Source organism: Callospermophilus lateralis, chromosome 7 (assembly GCF_048772815.1).
Source record: "Callospermophilus lateralis isolate mCalLat2 chromosome 7, mCalLat2.hap1, whole genome shotgun sequence".
NCBI classification, from domain to species: domain Eukaryota; kingdom Metazoa; phylum Chordata; class Mammalia; order Rodentia; family Sciuridae; genus Callospermophilus; species Callospermophilus lateralis.
Genome location: NC_135311.1, coordinates 70,226,517 through 70,249,748, shown reverse-complemented (window position 1 = coordinate 70,249,748; position 23,232 = coordinate 70,226,517). Strand labels below are relative to the sequence as shown.

The following is a 23,232-nucleotide window of genomic DNA, read 5'->3' as shown; positions in this document are numbered from 1 at the left end:
ATTGAGGTCAAGATGTACTAAGATTACTCAAAGAACTTGTGTAGTGTAAATGGGAAGGGAGCCTTAGGATGGAATTCTAGGGACAGCAATATTTCAGGGACTGAAACAATGTTTCTGGATGTAGATGAAGAGTAGTAGTGTGAATAACTTTAGAAGTAAGCTGGAGTAAGTGAACGGAGCGGGGAGATTCAGGGATGTTTACTGTTCCTGTGGATTCAAGGAAATAAGGACAAATCAATAGTTTAGACAATCAGAATGAAGCAGACCTTACTTTTTGCTAAGTATTAGTGTGTCTATTTTTCACATAGGAAGAAGCCGAAAAACTCAAGTTGATGCATCAAGCTGAAATGTCAAGGTTTCAAGATCAGATCCAGCATATCCACAGAACAATGTCTGAGCCACAAGCTGCTCGATGTATCATACTCTAAAGTGCATCAAAGCTTCCTTATTTCTTTTCACTAAAGACACAAAGAAACAAGAAACTAAAGAACTTGGGACACTCAACATTTAAATAATCCCAAAGCCTTCTGCCTAGTCTTCTAATTTGTCTCTAGATACTGCAAGTCACCCAGGCATCTGGTATTGCAAGTTATCACATGGGCTCAGTCAAATGGAACTGTACCCTGTTCAGCATCACTACTGCTTATGGTCATGTGCTGGATGCCATCACAGGGAGTCACCAGTGGTACCATGGAACAATCCACAGTTCTTACCTGGTTGGAGACTGCTATACTATGGGCAGTGGTGCAAACCATCAGCACTCTCAGTTGGCCTTCTGCAGAGAGAAATTCCAAGTTCAAAGGAAATAATGTTAACATGAAATGGAGATCTTTAGAGGATGAAAGGAAATAGTACTATGGAAATTGTGTCATAAGCTTAAGGACTAAACAAAAAGCTTTTTCCTTTTCTCTAATCCTCACTAATTCATAACTTATAATAGGTAGCAACTTAAATGTGACAATATTTTTGCATTACATATTTATAATCCTTTAGAGTTTGTAAATAGGAATCATAAGTAATAATGTATAATGAGCCCAAGTTCTGATGGTGCTCATAGAATGAGTTTGGAAGGGTTCCTTCCTTTTCTATTTCATGCAATTCTTTGAGGAGTACTGGCTTTAATTTTTCTTTGAAGATCTCATGGAACTCGGCTGAGAATCCATCTGGACCTGGGCTTTCTTAATTGGTTGGCTTTTGATGGTGTTTTCTATTTCATTACTTAAAATTGATCTGTTTAAATCATGTATGACCTCCTAATTCAGTTTGAGTAGGTCATATGCCACTGCAAATTTGTCAATGTCTTTGATATTTTCTATTTTATTGGAGTATAAATTTTCAAAATAGTTTCTAATTATCTTCTGTATTTTAGATGTGCCATTGTGATATTTCCTTTTTCATCACATATTTTAGTAATTTGAATTTTTCTCTTTTTCTTTTTGTTAGCATGGCTTATCTATTTTGTTTATTTTTTCAAAGAACCAACTTTTGGTTTGGTCAATTTTTTCAGCTGTTCCTTTGTTTCAATAACATTGATTTCAGCTCTGATTTTAATTATTTCTTATCTTCTACTGCTTTTGGTGTTGATTTGTTCTTTTTCTAGGACTTTGAGATGTGATGTTAAGTCATTTATTTGTTGACTTTTTATTCTGTTAATGAGTGAGCTCAATGCAATAAACTTTCCTCTTAGTAATACCTTCATAGTGTCCCAGAGATTTTGATATGTTGGTAATGTCTCTTGAATATACATATCACCAATGGAAGAGAATAGAAAGTGAAATAAAAAGACTATATAGGAAGAATGGAAGGTAAAGATGGACTTTTAAATAGGAAGAGACAACTACATGGCCACTTAGAAAAAGATCAAATCAGAAGTAGCCTTTACATCATTCACTAATAACAACAACAACAAAAGGTTTGAAGTGTAAAGATATAAAACACATTTTTAAAAACAAGGGGTTTTTTTATGAACCTATAGGAGAGGGCCTTTTTGTGAGTCAAATCTATTTTGAAATGTCTCTCGATCTCAACTTAATCAGTTACAACAAAAATCTCTTGATCCTTTCAAAGCAAGATTTTAACAAATTACATCCCCTTCCTGTTTTTCAAAATTATGAAATATGGCACATTCAGAGGAGTGCATCAAATCTAAAGCATATACATAATATAAATTACAAAACCACACCCTAGACATAAATTCACCATTGCCAAAAACCTCAAAGGAGTATGTTAACAACCTATGACAGCCCTGCTAGAGACAACCAGTATCACAACTTTTGAATTCCTGCTGGATTTTATTATATACATTTGATGTCTGAAATAAGATAATTTAGTTTGACTCCTTCCATATGAATCTGATTTTGTTGGTGAGATTTCCACAGAAGATTTCTCCAATAAAGCAGAAGGAGTCCTTTAAAATTACATGTTAAGTCTCTAGCAAGAGCTATAATAGAGAGGAAGAGAACTGATGCCTGACCAACCATGTATTTGGTTTCCCAGATTCACAGTTGGAGAGGAATTTCTACCCAGGATGAATCACACCTGCAATCTTACTCCCTCCCACCTGGTTTAGATGATATTCAGATGATGTTTTGGATTTAGAGTTGATGCTAGGATGCGTTAATACTTTTGGGAATGTTGGGATGGGATGAATGTATTTTGCATGTGAGAAGGACATGAGCTTTGGGGACCCAAAGGGAGAATGGTAGAATTCTTTTTTTTTTTTTTTTTTTTTGACAATTCTAGAAAGCTTGTTTGCCATAATTCGTTGAATTTTTTTCTCATTATATGATGATGAGAAAGTTTTCATATGATGCAGTTCAAAATGTTACCAGAAGTCTCCTGTTATTGTTTTGATTTTTCTATTGACAATAATATTAAGAAAATAGCTGATATTAGACTAGAGTCCTAGAATCCAGTACAATCACTAATATTGTAAAGGAAGCCTAAGTGAAACCCCTGAGCTCCCCTTGCTCTTTGTGCAATTTATCTATCTTGGAGATATAGGTGTTGTTTTAGGGTTACGGAATCTTTAAAGCAAAAGCTAAGGATAGGATGATGCTCATGATGATGGCAATGATAAGATACATAACATTAACATGAGCCCTCATCCATGAGTTCATGTTTTGAGCTTGTGAACAGAATTTCTTTATTTTATCTATAAGGCTGAAAGGTGAGGATGCAAAGAGCAAAGTTCATACATTACTGAAAAGAGAGTGGGCATTTTTAAACATGATTGTATTTACTCACTGGAAAATATGTATTGGACTGTGTGCCAAACCCTGGTGAAGGTATTGAGGATACAGTGATTAGCAGAAGAACAGCCATGGTTCTTCAGTTTTAGTAGTTTACAAGTAAGATATTAATAAATGTAAAATTTCAATTTCTGCTAAGCATTGTAAGTGAACAATTCAGGGTGTTATGAGTAAGTATAGAAAGGAGACCCAATTAAGATTAGTTGGTCAGAAATATTTCCCTGAGGAAAAGAGACTTATGGAGAATTTTTAATGAGTACAATGTGTTCAGGAAAGAAATGAGGAAAACAAGTTCCAGGCATGGTTGGTCAGGATGAAAGTCCATGTGGTGAAAGATAGACTGGATATATATGGAAAGAGACAAGTAAGATAGTTCTAACCATAGAATGGTATAAAACAGGAAGCTTTAATCTATTCAGCAAAAAAAAGTGACAAGACACAGTTTTTGTTTTTAAGTTATCATGTTTATTGCATGGAGGTGAGTTATAAGTTATGATAGCCCTGGCAATGGGCCCAAACTTCTTCAAAAACTTTCTAAGACATTTCCTTGTCTTTTTCTTCTTGAATAAGTAAATTACTCCATTTGTGAGATCATGTTTTAATATTCAAGAAGTCTGATTTTCTATTCTTTTGATAACATTTTTTAAATGATTATATGATGCTCTTTTATTGTGGATGTTCATAGATTTTTCTCATTAAGGGCTCTTTTCTCTATTTGGCCTCTAACCTCTGTAGAAATACAATGTGACCCTCATATATAACATTAAATTTTCTATAGCAACATAAAAATTAAAAATAAAGTGAAGTGAATTTTAACATATCATTTAACATTTTGAATATCTAGTTTTTCAAATTATGAGGTATTTTGTTTATTTATGTATTTGTATTGCAGCTCTTTTTCTTTGAAATCTGGTATCTATTTTTCATTTAGAACACATCTCAATTTAGATCAGTTGCATTTCCAGTACTCTTTCATCCTATCTGACTAGTTGCCAGCATATCGACAGCATCATTTTAGACCTTCATTTTGTTCTTTTTCCACCCATTTTGATTTTTGTCTTTCATGGTGTCTAGTTACATAAGTTTGGACTTGAAATCACTTTGGAAGCACTTGAACACATCAAGGCTTTTTAAAAACTTTATGGTCAATGCCATATACTACCTCAGGACATGTTCTTGTTTTCTTCTATTCTTCTGTGGTGCTGGGAATTAAACCCAGGGCCTTGCACATGCTAGGCAGGTGCTCTACCACTGAGCCTCACCTCCCAGCCCAGCACATAGTAACAAAACCGATAAACTCAATCATTTCAAGAAATAAGGCTCAACATTTCCAGTTTTAAGTAGTGATGTCAAAACAACAAGAAGCACTGTCACACTGTACTATAGAGAATTTCTATGTGATTTGCTTTCTGATTAGAGTTTTGAGTTCATAAAAGGTGCATAAATGTGGAAGTTGAAAGACCTGGGTGTAAACTTCAGTGGTTTCTAAGATTGAGCACATCTAGTTAAATCCCTCTCCCCATCTTGTGTTTCTCCAACACTATTGATGCCACAATAACCTGGTACTTCTGTCACTGGGAGAGGGATGGATCCTGCCTCTTCCTCTCTCACCTCACACTACCACACACACACACTGTTGTTGCCCATAAGGCATCTTTGAGGTAGATATACTTGAGACATAAGCTCAGGGAAACAAGAACTGGAACACCTGGGCTCAACACCAGCTCCATCCTGGAAGCGTCAGGCCTCATGTCAATCAGTCTGAGTCTGTCGCCATGTTGGCGAAATAAGGGCAGTGGCCTAGAGTAGGGGTTGGCAAAAGTTTTCTTTAAAGGACCAGAAGAATAAATATCCTAGGCTTTGTGGACCAAGAGGAAAACCTAAAGACATTATGTAGGTACTTATGTAACAAGAGAGAAGAAAAAATTATATGCATTTTTAAGTAATAAAATTCAAAGTATAACAATTATGCATATATTTTTTTGTAATATAGGCCCAATAATGAAAAGAATTGGATTTATTTCTGGGCACTAAAATTTGAATTTCACATAATTTTCATGTGTCATGAAATATTATTCTTTTTAGACAATGTAAAAACAGGTTATGTGCAGATTTGACACTCAGGCCATAGGCGGCCAATCTCTAGACTAGATCAACAGTGTTCCTTTTAATATATGAATCTTTGTCTCATTTTAAAATCTGCATTCCTACTTCTAAATCATAACTGGTTAAGCCTTTCCATGGGGTTTTGCTTCTTGGTTGCCCTCTCCCAGCCTTTTCAAGTACACAATCAAAGCCTCCTTTGAAGGAACCAGTTCAGACTAACTAGCACTTTCAAGTGTCACCCTAGTGACTGTCAGATGAATCAAACATGAACTAGGCGGGCAGACTCCCAGGTACTCCCCATTCTGACCCACTCCGCTATATGCTCTTATCTCTTATTACGTCTGGGCATCCTATTGCAATCCCCTGTGTATGACCTTTATCTTTCTACATAGCCCCCATCCAGCTTTTCAGGGTGTGTTTCATAGAACACTCCTCCCACAAGTTACTAGGAGAAAGGTGTCTTGCTCAAACACATTTGGCAGATGTTACACACCATCTCTCCCTCTTGGAGAAGCATAATGCATTTCACATGTTAAAGGTACTGAGAAACACTGCAGCAAAAATATGATTAAGGAAGGAAACATTTAATGTTTTTTTGTAATTTTGTTTTGTTGTTGTTTGTGGTAACAACTATTACATCCTGTAACCCTGGCTTGCCCTGTCAATGAATACCTATCACCAGGGCCACCTGGAGGACTGCCCAACACTGTTCTGTGTCTAAAGAACTCCCTGAGACTTGGCAGAAATCAGAGCTTACTTCCCACTGGAGAAACCAACACCACCAGATTCTCATGTCCCCAGCTCTCTTACAGCTAGTATGGGTGTTCAGAAACCATGCCAATCAAGTGTTCAGACTTGAATCCTGAATTAGCTTCAAAGCCTTGTAATTTAAAGATCTCTCACTTATCTTAATGGACTCTTTACTTATAAGTAAAGTCTCTGAGTTCTAAAAAATCAGCATGAATTTTCTTCTCATCTCCCCATTTTGCTAACAACTACAGTTTTCAAAACCAACGTCTGATGATTATGATGTTCACTAGCCAACTCCATGCTCATAGCTATTTTTAGCAAAAAGAAAATGTGAATTACAAAAAGACTAGAAGATAATACATTTTGGGGTGGGTTAGAAGAAAATAGCAGTGCCCATTTTTCAAGCAGAGGAAGATCGGTTTCATCTCTTGGCAGGCCTGATTTAAGTTCCCCTTCCCCCCATATGGACATTACCCTCACTCCCTTGCCCTTTAGAGTAGCAGGGATTTTTTTTTTCCTTCCTCCTTCACATTTTAACCTAGGAAACTACTCATTTATTTTGTTTTTTCTTGTTTCAGTGAAGTTACATTTTCCTTAACTTGGCTGTACTCTTGCAAATTATGGTTCATTTTTATACATGGATGCTGGAAAAAGCTTCCAAGAAGCCCCAGTATTGCATTATAGAGCCAGGCCTTTCATTTTGAATTGTCTTTCTAGATATTCATACAGATCTTGAGTCTTTTTTAACTGCCTCTCCAGAAGGATTTATGAATAATTCATAATCTTAGCATTTTTAAACAAAAAGTTACTTGGATGGCAGATTTGGAAGGCTGAAAATTAAACTTTTCTGTGTGCTCAAGACAAAAAGTAAGCTCTATCACAATTAGTAAGTTTAAAACACTGTAACTATGATGCTTCTATAGAAAATGGAGAAAAAGAATAAAGAGAATTAACATTTGTCAAGCAACTATCATGTGCTAGAAACTGGGCCAATGTGTATATTTTATCATATAATCTGCATGACAAATCAAAAGTTATATTAGAAACCGATGTTCAGTGTTTTCATAAATTGTCTAAGATCACATGGGCTGGGGCTCAAGCTCACAGAATGTTTACTATGTCATAAAGTCCATTTTCTTTTTCTATGTTTCAAATTGCAAGCACAGCAGAGCCTCAAAAGACTGGCTGAATAAAGGATGTATTTACTTACATTGTTGTTGGTCACAGCAAAGTACTGCAAATTACTCAGATACTGGATTTCTTCTGGAATGAAGGTCAGGTGATTATAGCTTACATCCAAATAATATAGTTTGGTGCATAGAAAAAGCTGCAAGGGCAGATTCTCAATATTATTATGATCCAAAGAGAGCTGCTCTAGGTTAGATAATGCTCCGATCTGGGCAGGAATATAAGCAATGTTATTGTGCCACAGTTTTAAGCAGGAAAGATTCTGAAGATGCTGAAAGCTAATGATCGCTTCCACAGTTTTAAGGTTATTTTCCTTTAGGTCCAACTCATGCAAATTGTTCAGACTAAAAATGGAGTGTGGAATGCATTCCAGGTCACAGCTGATCAGTTCTAGGCTTTTCAAATTGACCATCTTTTTCAAGTTGTTCAGCACAACCAGTTTGCTTCCTTCATTGTCAAGGGACAGCTTCTGCAGCGAAGGCAGGAGGTCTGTGACCACCTGGGGGATCCGAGACAGGCTACTCTTCAAGTAGAGGGTCCTCAGGTTTTTTAGGTTCTGAAAGCCCTCCAGCTGCATGGTACTCAACTGCTCTGGGAGAACACAGCCTGACAGGTAAAGTTCCTTGAGATTCTTCAGGTGAAATACCCAGCGTGGGATTTTTCCCATTTCAGTAAATTTCAGGTGGAGGATTTTAAAATTCTCCTCTAAAAAGGCCAGGGCAGGATGGTCTACCACCAGAGATGAATGGTACACATGAAGCTCCTTGAGGTTGACCAACTGCGAGACTGCAGAGGGCAGTTTGACCTCAGGGATAAGCTCTAGGCTGAGCACTTCCATTTCCGTTAACTTAAACACATTGTCAGGAAGACCACTGAGCATGAAGAGATGCAGCTCTATCTTGTCCTGGGAGTTTTTCACAAGCTTACTTTTCAGTTTCTCAACCGTCCATTCGTTGTTAAGGTTGATGTGCTTCAGTTTGTTCTCACTGACCTCTGACAGGAATATGGAGAAGCGTTTGGAATAAAGAGGATCATACTGGTCAGCAAGATATAGGATGAAGGCAAAGTCATTCTTAATGTCCGGGATATCGCTGTAGTTGCTTTTTTCTCTTAACGCCTCAAAGGAATATTGCTTCAGGGAACTCCTCAGCATCCACCATAAGCTATAGGAGGAGGTGAGACCATGTAGTATTACCAAAATAACATAAAATGAAGCCAGGACTTTAAATATTTCTGCCAAGGAGTAGACACACTGGTAGCGCTTATATCCTATAAAAGCCTGCACGTCGATTGAACAGTCAATTTCAAGAGTAATGTAGGTTAAAAAATATGGAACGTAAGTTATGATGAGGACAAACAAAATGACTTTGACTATTATCTGCTTCAGATACACCCGGTAAATGATGTCCTTCTGCTCCACGTGCAGACGGAACCTTTTCACTTTCTCAAAGATGGCTTTTGCCTGTTCCCCTTCCTTCTTGTCCAGGACACTGGAAGTTGGGCTTTCTATGCTGGCTGACTCCAACCCTGCCTGTGGGTAAGGCAGGGACTGCTTGCTGGAGTCTACCTCAGCTGAACACCCTGAGGACGAAAGCAAAGTCTTGGACTTGGAGACCTTCAGGGGCCTCACTGACTGTTCAGCCACTGTTTCTGACAGGGCGCGGGTGGTCCATGGAGAATCGAAGCACTTGTGAAGGATGGCCACAAAATGCTCCAGCCTGGAACTGGTGCTGGGGTAGTGAAGCCAAAAGTTGCTGCAGGCTGCAAAGATAAGTGTGTGCAAGAGCACCAGGTAGGGGAAAACCTTCGCAAACCAATGGAGCTGTTTCTCGTAACAGACTGCGTCGATGTAGGAGTACTGCTGTCGATGGAGATCATTCTGGATTCGGAGGGGGAGCGGAAGCGGCTTCTCAGAATTATAGGATGTGTTCACGCTGGCTTTCAGGAGGTCCCAAGGCACAGCGCAGTGATTGTCAAATTCCACTTTGCATGGAAGACAGCACAGGACCCTGCTCTGAGTGAGCTGGAGAGCTCCAGCCAGCACAGCCACCAACAGCATGATGAGGGTGATGTAATACCAGAAGACGTCCCACCATGGCTTTAAGATGTGATAAGATGACTGGGCGTCTGCCAAGCATTTTAGCTCTGTTAGTGTAATCATGACTCTCCTTTGCACGAGTACAGAAACTGGTGAGGAAAAGAAAAGAAACACTACTGAAACAAGTACTCACATGTACATTTCATTCTAATGCCTGTATGTACATTCCCTACCCAAGTAGATTTTTAGCTCAGGGCTGATCATGGGGCACATGAACCTTCTGGTTTCATTTGAAAACACGGCCATGCCAACCCTGCACTGTAAAGTCCCTGACATGGGGGCTCATTTGGTGATAGGTAGAGTGGATCTGTAAAGAAATTTGGGGGTAGTTCTTGAGGCAATTATTTAATTACCTCCCTGGTTTAAACTCCAGGTTGGGTTACTAAAAACCAGGAGCCATTTTTTTCTTGTTTTCTTTTTTTTTAAGTGATGTGGAACAAATTTTCTTGTGCTACCAATTTCTAATGGTAACATTCCATGTTCTCTAAAAGGTCTAAGTAAGCTCCTCTCTGCATGGCACCTCATGTCTGGAATATCATTTATAACCTAAGTGTTGTTCGAAACACAAAAAGGAACCTTTTTTTGTGCAAGGTTGGCTTTATAAGGGTTTCCCCCTTTGGCTTACAGGAATTTACCCATTTCTTCCCAAACTGTCACCGAATGTATCATCTCCTTTCCTCGGCTCTTGCTTTACAATTTAAGTATATGAGTATTTAAAAACAGCATATTTGGGCTGGTGATTTGGCTAGTGGTAGTGCACTTGACCAGCATGTGTGAAGCCCTGGGTTTGATACTCAGCACTGTCCCCACCCCACCCCGTCTCCCTAAAAGAAAGAAAGGAAAACTGAGTATTTAAAGTTGGGAAATAAGAATAATGATTGAAAAAGGAACAGGGAAGAAAAACCCTGTTAGAATACTCAATCCTTGGGATTCAATACATTTTCTACTTTATAGTCAGAACAGATTCAACTTCCTCGGCTTGATAATGTGGCATGTTTAATGTCGTAATGGCACAGTGCTAACAGATAAGTGATTAAGGCACACTCTATTATTATTTTTGCCTTTAGAAAAACAAGACACATTTTATATCTGTACCTTGGGAAGGATTCAGACAGTTCTCCTGAGAATTTCTGTTTAGCCACATTTGTATAAATTGTTTAAACAATTACTAATTAGTGAAATCCAGACCACCTATAAGTTGGTGCAGAATAAGATAAAAGGAAACATATGGAGCTTATGAAGTGTCTGATAAGAAAAAGAAAAAAAGAGACCATGGTAGCACTGTTGCTGTTTGCTGGAGAGTCCAGCTCTAATTGTGCTCAGGGGCTGCTCTTGGCTTTCTTTTTTTTAAATATTTATTTTTCAATTTTTGGTGGACACAACATCTTTATTTATTTTTATGTGGTGTTGAGGATCGAACCCAGCGCCCCGCGCATGGCAGGTGAGCACGCTACCGCTTGAGCCACATCCCCAGCCCTGCTCTTGGCTTTCCTGAGTCTGATGTTTCTTTCCGGGGCCTGAGTTTCTTGTTAGATAACCTTTTACCTGTAGCACCCTCAAAAGAAACCTTTCTTGGTCTCATGGGAGACCAGTTCCTGCCTTGAACCTTAGAATCCCATCACAAAGGCATGCTGTTAATAAGCATCTTCTCTTTTGCAGGTCTGAACATATTCCTGACCATCTGACTCTGAGCCCTATTCCTTCATGCTCTACTACCTTTTGCTAGAAATCCCATGATCCCTGATTTTAATTTCTGAACTGCAGTGCCACTTTCTGCCTATATTCTTTCTGGGCATTTATCGAATATATGTATACCACTTCCTCCTAAGCCCTGTGGCTTGATTATATAACTTCTCCAGGGCTTCCCTCCCTTACTCTAGGTTAGTGGGTCTGACTCTCAATTCCTCCCATTCTGCATTGCCCCCACCGTGGTTAACCATAATTGCATGTCAAGACAAGACAAAAACCAAAAACAAGAGGATTACATGAGATAAATATGTAGTTGTGGACTTAGACCCCAAAATATCATAAGCATGATGGGTGGGTAGAATAGTAGAAATATTGCTGGATGAAAGAACATGTTAAGAATATCTATGAATTTTAACTGTCTTGTGTGCATAATTTCAGCTAATTGTATAATAGCTATTATGCTAAAACAGTGACTTATAGCCTTTGGCCACATTAATTTGTGAACCCAGATAAAAGGGTGACAGGTCTTTTGTGCCTGTCTGGTGAAATCACACCTGGAACTTAATGCTCAGTTACGGGCTGAAGACAGAAAGGGCAACAAAATCATCAGGAGCTGCCATCTAAAACCATTCTCGGCAGAGGGATACAGGGAATCAGTGACATTCAGCAGAGATAAAGGATGACTAGGGAAAGATGAGAACTTATCTTTACATTTTTGTGCAATTACCTCATGAGTAAAAGAATTAATGGATTTGTTTCAGATGCAAACTAGGTGGGTAGAAGATTTAGAGAGTTGTTTCAATTTGTTGGTGGAAACAGTTTAGCTCCCTGTCATTAGCTGGGGCTAGATGAATAAAATGACCATCCCTCAGGGATGCTGTAAAGGAATTTCTTGTAATATATAAAGAGAGTGAACCAGATAATCTCTAAGGGCTTTTCCAGCTCTGAGTTTATGGTGACATATTTGTCCTCCAAGGACCCTGAGAATTAAATTCTTTTATGCAACTGAAACTGTGGAAGAATGAAACAAATAGTTCAAACAATGATAAAGGTATTTGGCAGACAACAGAGATTTACTCAACAAGGAATACTAGCCAACACTGACCAAAATAATTAAGTATTTATACTTACTAAAATGGAAAAAATGAATCAAATAAATCAGCTATGCTTCAATCAGGGGGTCTACACCTTTTGAAGTTTCTTAGACACACCATCTCTGAGTTTGTCTTCATTCTATGAGAAAGCATAAGTATCTTGAAAGACATATGTTCATTCAAATGAACAAAAACATTGCAGAAACTGTCTTTCCAGACCCTCTCCATCAGGAGACATGATATGGCCAATAGATCATCATAGGTTAGTTTACTTTCAACTCAGAGGCACAACCTGGCAAAGCTGTATATACCAGTCCCCACCCATACCCATCAGACCATGTTCATACCCTGAACTCCCTTTTCAATTAACAGAGTAGTTTCTACAGAAATTTAGGTCCAACATGTTTTAAAATTCTGTATCTGTAACACTTAGCTATTCCCAAATAGTTTGCGTATGTTAATTTCTCTCACTAAGCCTCATACACAGTTGGTCTTATTTGCATTTCTCAGATGGCTTGTTAAACCATGTAATTTCTGCACTCTAATTTAAAACCACACTTCTATCCAAATATATATGCTCCAAAAATTTAGTCTACCAGTTTCATTAGAAAAAGTCACAAAGCAAGAAGACTTTCTCATACATAACTCAGAAATATGGCTGAAATTCCCTGAATTTGTCATTACATATATTAGTATGTACATAGCTTTTTTTTTTTTTAATTTGGTAGGTTAACAAAAGCCATTCTCTGCATATACTACAATCACTTGTGACAGTTGAACTGCAGGAAAACTCTGAAATGCTATATTAAAAAAAATTGAGTCTGAAAAAATATATTTTTAGTGTCTGTGGAAACTCAAAAAAGTTGCTGGGAAGGGTTTTATTTTCCCTTAAGATACTATATAGATATTGTAAAATAAAATATTATGTATTTGAATTCTAACAAAGAGTATTTGCCCCAAATTGTATTGGGTTAGAAAGCTCTATTAGAATATCAGACAACCTATCTGTGCACTAACTCAGCACTACTGGAGAATAAATTTACAACATAACAGCATTTAGAAGCAGACAGCAGGATAAAGACTTATGGAGCACTAACATGGAGTTCAGAGGTAGAATGTGTGCTCAGTATGCATGAGCCTTAGGGCTCAATAGCCAGCACACACATATGCACACTCTGATTGTGACACACTTTACATATTCTTCCACAGCACTACATCTATAATTTCCAGAATGCTACTCCCTCATCATGATGCTCCTTACACAAGTTTTCCTTTAATATTACAAATACATTTCCTACTTTAAAGGCAGTATATGTTTATGAAAGAGAGAGATCAACCTCCAACTAAGAGTAACAATTTTAAATTATCATAATAAGAAACTACTATCAATCTACCATTGAACCACTCCTGAACATATTTGCTATATTCATTCCATCTGAAAATGATTTGGAAAGGACTTTCCTGTTTGCCTTTTTAAAAATTATGTACTTTTCCTATAATCACCTAATTCAGATTTCCTTTGATGAGTTCCTTGTCAATAAGAGCAAATAAGAATTTATTGTTAGTGGAAAATACCTTGCTCAAAGCAACAAAACCATCAAGAAACAACTTCAATTGGAACTTAGGAACTCCAACCCTGAGCCTTGTCAATGCCATATCACAATGTAATATCTCAGTAAATCCAATGAGCTGTGTTGAGGTCTGTTTCTCAAAAGCTGGAGAAAAAGTTATAGAGCTCTTTCCCCCAACATCCACATTGTAACTGAGTTCTATCATCATCTTGAAAAACAAGGATGCAAATATAGTTTACTGCAAGGTCTCAGTTTTATGGATACATACCATGTAACCTATTCTCTTAGCATAAATATTTTTCTACTAAATATTTTTACTGAATTATCTAAGACCTAATATTTAAATACATAGCAACTTGATTAAAGGATACATGAAAACTTTCAAGCATTCTTGCCTATCAAATGCTGCTAATTTTTGTAACTGAAGTACTTAATTGGAATTAGAGCCATTATACCTTTTAATACAGTTTGCATGTGCCCTAAACATTTTCCAAACCATATTTTGGCAAAGAATGAGGATTCAATCCAAATGAAATCCCTATATCTAATACACAAATGCACTAAATTAGTTCAAAGAAATTATGTTAAGAGTACCAGATTTTATGGTCTTAATCGCATTTCTTTAGCTTTTAAATCTCATTAAAAAAATCATAAAAGCTTTTCAAAACACATGAATTCATCTGACAATCTCATCCTAAAGTCTCTAAGATTGGAACAACACCACTCAACTTAGGCATCTTTATTTCCCAGTAGACCTTATTTTACTTTGAAAGCATTTCCAAAATAACCAGTGAAAAAATAAACAAATGAAGATCAGATGGTATTTAGAGTCATTGTATGCTGAGAACGACATGCTTTTTCAAAGATCTGTCCTTTGATCTCAGAAAGCTGGGGTTCTCTACACTACTCTCACTGAAACTTGATTTAAAAATACCTTACATTCTGTCAAAATGTACTGTCAATCAGTACTAACCTATATTTAACTATAATTTAAATTTGCCTCTTTTTATTTATCTCCTTAGAAAATAATGTATCTGTACCTCTGAATTATTTGCCCCTCTTCTTTATACTAAAATAACCCATTTAACTACACTTCAGAAATCTGAAGCCCAGCATTTAGCATTTTGCCTGTATTTATGTGGTCACTAGTAGCAAGGATACTTGATATATCTGTTCCCTTATGTCCCTTACCAGTTCCTTCAGATCTTGTCAGTACATAGACTTTCAGATAACAAACATCCTTTCCAAACTTGGTCATAGTTTGGAGACCTAGAAAGAAACTAAGAGAGAGATTTATCTGGTAGAATGTTTCTTTAATATTAATGTCCATAAAAATTGCCGAGAGCTTATTAAAACAAAAAGTGAGCTTGCCATGGTGCCAATGATCTCAGCTACTCAGGAGGCTGAGGCCGGAGGATAGCAAGTCCAAGGCCAGCCTTGGCAACTTAGCAAGACCCTGTCTGGCAAACAAAACACATAAAGTGATAATAGGATCCTACCTTCAGAGTTTCTGGTTCATAAGGTAGTTCTAACAAATTCTAAATTGGATGCTACTGGTCCAGGGATCACCTTTTGAGAATCACAGTTTTGAGAGAGCAGTTTTCAAAACTTTGGCTTCACATTGGAACTGTCTGGGGGCACTTTTAAAAGAAACCTAATCACAAGCCCTATCCCCACAGAACAATCCAAGTGGTCTAGGTGAGGCAAAAATTTTCCTCAGGAGGAGAAAACTTGTAAAATAGATTGGCAATAAATTATCTGGGGAAAAAATGCATATCTTTTAAATCTTCTTGGCAATTACACTAGATGTCTACAATGCTCCATTCTCTCCACGCTATAGTTAGAGCTACACGAGACTCGGGTATGTGAGGAGTAGAACAATGGGTCACTGGCAGGACAGACTGAAGGAGGAGGGACTAAAATGTCTGAAAATCTGTTTCAATATGGGGTAAAGAAATAATATGTGTAAATTTTATAATATGCTTGAAAAGAAAGCAAAGAATGAAATAGTCACTGCTATATTTTGGATCTTAAAAATCTTCCAAAGGCCCTGTGTCAGAAGTTAGATCCCCCACCTTGGGAGGTGGTAGAACCTTTAAAAAGTGGCTCCTAGGGCTCAATGGTAGAGTGATTGCTGAGCATGTGTGAGGTACTGTGTTTGATCCTCAGCACCATATTAAAAAAATAAACAAGTCTCCATCTATAACTATGGGAAAAAAAAAGCACACCTAGAGAAAGTCAGTCAGGTGAGTGGGTGGGGGGAATGAGCTTCAAGGGATAATGGGATCCTGGACCCTTTGCTCTTTCTTGTGGAGAGCCATCCATGGGCTGTGCATGAACTACATCAGTATCATAGCCTAGTGAATAGGAGAATCTGGTGTCTGGGAACTTCCAGTGGAAATTTCCTTTGGCCAGGACCACCCAAACACATGTGATCCTATTCAAGCTCTGCCCCAGGTCCCACACAGCACAGAACATGGGGTGTCCTGCTGCAGCCACACAGCCTCTCAGAGATGGGTGTAACCTGCCAAGATGCCAATCAACCTGTTGCTGGAAGACATCAAGAAGCAAGACTCCACCCATGAAGCCTTATCCCTGCCTTTGTTGTACCCTCTTTAAATAAATGAAGGGGCCATTTTCTAACTGTCCAGCTTCAGCTCCTGTGTGGGCTGGGCCTATCAGATGCTCTCCTTTAAAACTATTTTTCTGACTCTGTCTTTTGTTCTCCACCAATTATTTGTGACTTATTTTCTCTCATGGTCCTTTTTCCCTCCTACACAGGAAAAAAGACACCCTGGTGAGGCGCTGGCAGCTTCCCCATAGTTTCTCTCTTTCACTTCCTGGCCATGATACCATGAGCAGTTTCCTCTGCCACATGCTCTAGCCATGATGTACTTCCTTGCAATAAGGCCAACTGATCAAGGACTGAAACCTCCAAAACCGCAAACCAAAATACTCTTCTTTTTTAATTGATTATCTCATATGCTCTGTCACAGTAACAGGAAGCTCACTAAAATACTTATTATAAATTAAAATTCAACACCATGTAACAACACTGGACATCTGATGGAGGTCCAGAGTGGGAGTCAAATGAATTCCAATTTTGTTCCTCTGCTAATATAATACCTTACAGTTTGTAGCATGTGGTGCATAGTAAATACTTATACAATAAATATAATGTACAAAAATGCAAATTATATGAAAAATTTCAGATATTTATACATAATGTATTCTAAGATGATAAAAACTTTGAGCTGGCCCAAGTGGAGAAGGAGTGGCTAGAACTCAGTAGTATATAGATGGAAGGACTTTTGATTAACTGTTCAGCATATTCTGTAATTTAATGATTTTAAAAAAACATTAAGGTTTTATTTCTTGAGATTTTGTTGGGGATTCTTGTATTTCATGGTGTTGGCCAGCACAAAGATGGCTGGAAGGTCCAAAATGACCTCATTTGTTCATTATACTGCTGGCTCATAACTTCTTCATATGAGAGTCAGTGTGGTGCTTTGAGTGTCCTCAATGAACATGGTGGCTGGGTTCTAAGAGTGTTATAAGCACAAAAATTAAAGCTGTGGACCTTTTAGGGCATAGCATTTGAAGTTACACAGTGCTGTGTCCATGAAAATCTATTAGTCAAGGGAGATACAAGGCGAGCTCAGATTCAAGGGGATGGGATGCAGAGAACACCTCTCAGTAGTGAGATGATGAAGAATTCGCAGCTATGGTTAATATACTACTGTCCATAAATAATTCCATAAATCTTCCATAAATAACTTACATCTCTTCTCCACAGAAAGCACAGTAGCTCTCTTCCCAAACATTCACACACCATTACATCAAATTCAGGCTTAAAGGCCAGGCTTGTGTCTTATATATCAGGGCAGCATCCTTAAGATTTTCAGAAGCCGCTCCATGCAGCAGAGATACCTAGGAGGTTATCATATAGGGTTTTATAGCTGTGTCCTTGCTTTTATTTTCACCTTGAGATCAAGTTTTGCTGGTAATAGTGCTCTGGATCTGATCTTTGGACCTGAGACCATTTTCCTTCTTTGAGTATCTTTTGTTGAGTAGAGAAAGTTGCTAGAAATAAGAAACAGTTTTATTTCCATACCTAGACAATTCTGGATTGGAAATATTTCCTCTAAAGTCTGCTTACAATTTGGACAGTTTGTTCTTTAATGCATCTCTTTATTGCAAAACTTTGATCATAGGTGGTTAAAAAATGAAGTTATTAGTTGATGCTTTCAATATTCTGCTGAAAAATCTCCTACCCTAGATCCACAAGGTTATTAGGTTCATTTTCTGTATTCTGTGTGATTTGTAGGTGATGGTTTAGCCTATTTTTCTGCCAATAAAACATAAGAGTGCTATTTTATATCCTCCAATAGCAATTTCCTCACTGACCTTTATACACCATTAATACTAGTTTTACTACCCTTCAGACCTTCACTGCTTCCTTTTCCCAAAGCCAATGCCAGATGTTTTGTTATGGTAGTACCTCACTTCTAGGTACCAATTTTTGGTTTTGCTTATTTATTTTGTGTAACAAGCCATACCAAAACTTAGTGATTAAAATAATGATTTGCTATATCTGATAATTCTGTAGGATGATGAGGCAATCTCATTTCGCTTGGTATTCATTGGGATGCTGGGGTGCCTAGAAGGTCCAACATGCCTCTATGCCACACTGGTACCTGGGCTGCCTGCTTGTTGCGGGGCTCAACTTGTGCTATTGACTGGGCCCTTGGCAGTCTCCACATTGATTCTTTAGGCTACCTCACAGCAAAGGGGATGTTTTGAGAGGGAATGTTCTATGCAGACAAATTCAGAATTTGCAAGTCTCTTAAGGCCCAGTCTTAGAAATTACTACACCCCCACTTCTGCCACATCCTGTTGATCCAAAAATATAACAGAGCCAGTAGAGAGTCAAAGGCAGGGAAACAGATGGGAGGAATTACTAAGTACTTGCAGTCACTCTTAATTCATCATAGGATGCCATAAACATTTAAGTAGCCAATGGTTCCTCAGTAAAGGAGTCTTTGAGGAAAATAATTTAATGAGTGAAAACCAAATCCCTTGTCCATATGAGGAAGGATCATCAGATGAAGAAGAGTAAAAAAGGATAGAGAAGCAGGATTAATGAGGTAAAGGAAAAACATAAATCTGAGTTTCATGGAAAGAAACTGACATTATAGTCAAATTATAGAGGGAAGGCAAAAAATAGAAATGTGTCACTACTATTTAGCAATTTACTACCCAAACTGTAAAGTAGTTATGGGTCTATGAAATAATCATACACAATATTCTAAAGAGTATGAAACTCTCTGAAGCCCTAGGAGAAAGTTATTGAACAAATGATAATAAACTGCAGAAAAAATAAATAAATAAAATAAATAAATAAGTTACAGAATGAATTAAGACCATAGGAACAACTCTAGAAATCCTAGTGGAATCTGAGTTCTTCTGAACTTTAAGGAATGCCATTTCACTTTTCTTGGTTTCTGGTGATAATAGAATACATCATATATCAAATTTAGGTGATAATTTTCTTTTTAGGAAAAGACCTCAATTCTTTGATGCTTTTAGTGGCCTACATTATTATCCAAGTTACATTTAAGATGAAAAAAGTAACAGTTACAAATTGAAATATTTATACCAGAACATAGCTTTCAGTAGCTGGATAATTCTTAGAAGGGGTTGTGGCTCAGTGGTAGAGTGCTTGCCTAGCATGTGTGAGGCACAGGGTTAGAGATTCTCAGCACCACACATAAATAAGTAAAATAAAGGTCCATTGACAATTAAAATAAATAAATAAGTAAATATTCTTAGAATGTATAAACAGAAGCCAACAACAAATCCTCCAACTTTCATGGTTTTTAAAAATACTTTCCGACACCCCACTCAAGTAAGCAGGCCATAATAAAGTAGGGCCAAACCTAGATACTCTGCAGTCTCTGATAAACCACACCATAGCATTCCATTTCTTCTCTTCAGACTTCCACAGGTGACCTACCCGTCCCAAGAGCAGAATTATATGTCCTATTTAATCCAGGAAGACCCCATTGAAAACAGGGTTCATTTTCTATAAATAAATAAACAATTTCAGACGCATTTTAGTGACTTCACTATGATCATGGGCTTAGAACTAAGGGTCCTAATTTGAAAAGATCTGGGAGCTTAGTGGCATACATTCTGGATACCTAGCCTAATTAGTAACAGGTCTTCCCATAAAACAAATGTGAAGTTGTAAATAGTTGGAGAAATTTTCATTAAACTATAAATTTAAATGAAAGACATATTTTAGCTTTTGTCAGATCTAATAATACTTAAAAACATAATATTTATTAATTGCAGAGGCTAGATACCACGAAGGCATACGAAAAGAATATTGTCTCAAGTCATCTGTAAGCTGTGTGTAGACTGTGCTGCACATTGTATCCTAGCGGATAGGATAATCTGGTGTCTAGGAACTTCCAGTGGACATTTCCTCTGGTGGACTGCCCAGAGATATTGTGAATTTCTATTCCATTCTGCCATGTCCCATACAGCCTCTTTGAGATGGGTGTGACCTGCCAAGATGTCAATTAACCTGCTGACTGCAAGACATCAGGAAGCAAGACTCCACCCTTGAAACCTTACCCCGTCTTTAATGTACTCCCTTAAATAAACTACAGGAGCCATTTTCTAGTTGTCTAGCTCCTGTTCCTGTACCGATTGGACCTATCAGGGAAGTCTTTAAAACTATCCTTTCTGACTTTGTCTTTTGTTCTTTACTAATTATTCTAGACTTTAATTTCTTAGGAGGCTTATCCCTCTGAGCAGACAAGAATTCCCTGGTGAGGTGCTGGACACCCTGCGACAGAATATGAGGGCTTCTCTCTCCTTTCCCAGGATCATGATCCCACTGTAGAGAAGAAATGCAGAGTTGAATGTGGCATATCACCTAATACTGTCATTTCAGTGCCCTCAAATGAGTGGGATGATGGGGTAAATCTAATAAATATTACATTTGGTTCTACTCAAATGCCCAGAGAATAGCTGGAACATCACTGAACGGCATCATCAACCAAAAACAGAGATTTTAGTCTGTTCATGCAATAAATACTTAGAAAGCCTGTTATGTACCAGGAGTTCTAAGAGTTAGAAAAATAAAGCTGTGCAAGACAGACCAACTCTCTGCTCTTTTGGATTTCACTATTGTGAGGGAAGAGACAATAACTAGTGTACCGCACAATACAGATCAGAAATGCTATAAAGACTAGAAAGCTGCTGTAGACAGAGGTCTAGAAAGCCTCTTTAGAGGAACTACTGTAGATGGAGAATGAAACAAAGCCAATCACAGGACAAGTAGAAGAGGCTCATAGATGAGTACGAATTAGAACAGAAGCTACTCTGGCTGGGATGTCAGGAGCCTGGGGAAAGGAGGAGAGTGATAGGCTTCAGCCTAGGGAAAGAGTCTGTATAACAAATCCAGGAGTGATGGAAGAGCCACAGAGGGTCCGTCAAGTAGAGGGTCAAGTAGAGGGATGGCAAGAGATGTTATCAGCTTTAAAAATTTTACAGTCAATTTGAAGAATCAGCATGGAAATATGGACATACCCCAAAATTCAAAGGATTTTTACCTGCATCTATAAAAAGAAGAGTGTTCAAAATGTAGTAGGTAACAGACCCACTATCCTCACCGCTGTTCACCTGGGCTATATGTCCACAACTGGGGGGTGCTATCTAACACCAAGCACACTCATCATTCATCCTGTCAAGGTCAAGAGCCCTGCCACAGAGCTAACTTAAAGTTAATCTTGCACAAGAAGAGTGTCTGCAGGAAGCACAGAAGATAGGGCTTGTTTATTTCTGATTTTGCCTACCCAAGGAAAGAACAGCCACTCTTTATTCACAGAAAAATGATGTGTTGATTCTATGCACTAAAAATGTTACCTCAGACAAAACTCAGGAGACAGGGACTTAATTCCTCAGACCTTTAATGTCAAGAAAGTGACAAATACCCCCCCACACACACACACGTATACTTTCCTGCTTGCAAAACCCACAAAGGACAGGAAAATGACATTTTTATTAAAATACATTCTGATTTCAATTTTAGCTTCACTGGTTTAAAAACACTAAAATGATTTTACTCATAACATCTGTAAGAATATCAATCTCTTTCTGTACTTACTTGCCCCAAGCTACCAACCTAATTGTAATTATTTTTACCATGTGTTCACAATTCAGGATGTTAATCTTACCCTATGAATGCTGGTCAACCAGAAACTCTGCAATTAGTTTCAATTTGAGGAATTCCTAAAGAGAAATCATAAACATATTGTCATATTTTATGTATCAGAGGACTACAAGATAATTTATCCACTTATATGGTTCTAAAATTTCTAACATGTATTATAATTTTATGAAACAAAGATGAAAAAGACAACTTCTTTAAAAAGTTTGGGGTGTTAAAGACATCACCTTCGGGTCCTCTCACAAAAGTTGTCAACTGATACCCAGGGAGAGAAATCACATCCCAAGTTACACATTTAATCTCAGCACAACAGTAATTCACAAAGCATCCAGTTTTTAGTGGAGAATGAAATGGGTATTATTGCTGAAGCACCAGTCACTTTACTATAGGAAACTTTACTGAAAACATGTGTACTTCTTAGGATACACAGAGGATATGGCAGAAAAAGACTGGGTGTCTAAGACAGTTTTCTCCATCCAGCTTTGACGTTGATTTTGTTGTTTGCTTACACACTATTTTTTTGCAGTTACACCATTGTTCAATCCAGTGGCACAACACTTAGGTCTGTGTTTGTCTCCTATTATATATTATGGGCTTTCCTGTTGTTTAAGTTTCTCTTAAACATCATTTTTGATAGAAGCGTGATAGTTTGTACATGGATATGACATAGTTTACAAACTCTCTTCCCTACTGGATCATAGATTCTCTTTCTAAAATTACTAACAATACTGTCAACATCTCCATACTCTGTTCATGTGATTTCTTTTACACAGAATTCCAAAACAAGAGCACTGAGTCAAAGAGCATGAACCTTTTAAGCCTCAAATTACAACAACTTGTTTTCCCAAGAAAGTTATACTGATTATCTTTCTTGCAAACAATATATCACAGCATTCTCAATAGATTTGAGTTATCACTTAATACTCCTCACCAAAACACACACACACACACACACTCAAAAGAAAACAAACAAACAAACAAAAAACCTTTGCCAATTCCACACATGAAAAAAACGACCTTACTGTTGTTTTATTTTGCATTTCTTTGAGTTAGGCTGATCGTTTTCCATCATGTTAATAAATGAGTGTCAGTCCTCTTTTCTGTTTAGATTTAAGCCCGAGGAATATTTTGCTGAGAAGATATAAATGTAGAACTTAAAGAAAGTGCTCATAATGACTACTTGTCATCTCAGGGGGAAGCCATGGCTGTCAAGCAAGAGGAACAACACAATGTGGCTCTGTTT

General features: G+C 37.7%; 1 protein-coding gene across 18 annotated transcripts in view; it reads right to left on the bottom strand.

Annotated features, from left to right (window-relative positions):
• The window catches only part of LOC143405204 (volume-regulated anion channel subunit LRRC8B-like), a 176,894-nt gene that overhangs the window by 115,923 nt on the left and 37,739 nt on the right, over window positions 1–23,232 (bottom strand). For 10 of the 18 annotated variants that reach the window (XM_076863583.1, XM_076863585.1, XM_076863579.1 and 7 more), the window contains 3 exons: window positions 21,997–22,051; window positions 12,214–12,315; window positions 7,318–9,482 (listed from right to left, as the gene is read on the bottom strand). In XM_076863583.1, coding sequence (XP_076719698.1) covers window positions 7,318–9,456 — 2,139 coding nt within the window. In that variant the 5' untranslated portion in view covers window positions 9,457–9,482; window positions 12,214–12,315; window positions 21,997–22,051. The remainder of the gene's footprint in view (window positions 1–7,317; window positions 9,483–12,213; window positions 12,316–21,996; window positions 22,052–23,232) is intronic. The other 8 variants (XM_076863592.1, XM_076863591.1, XM_076863598.1 and 5 more) reach the window with 3 other exon arrangements.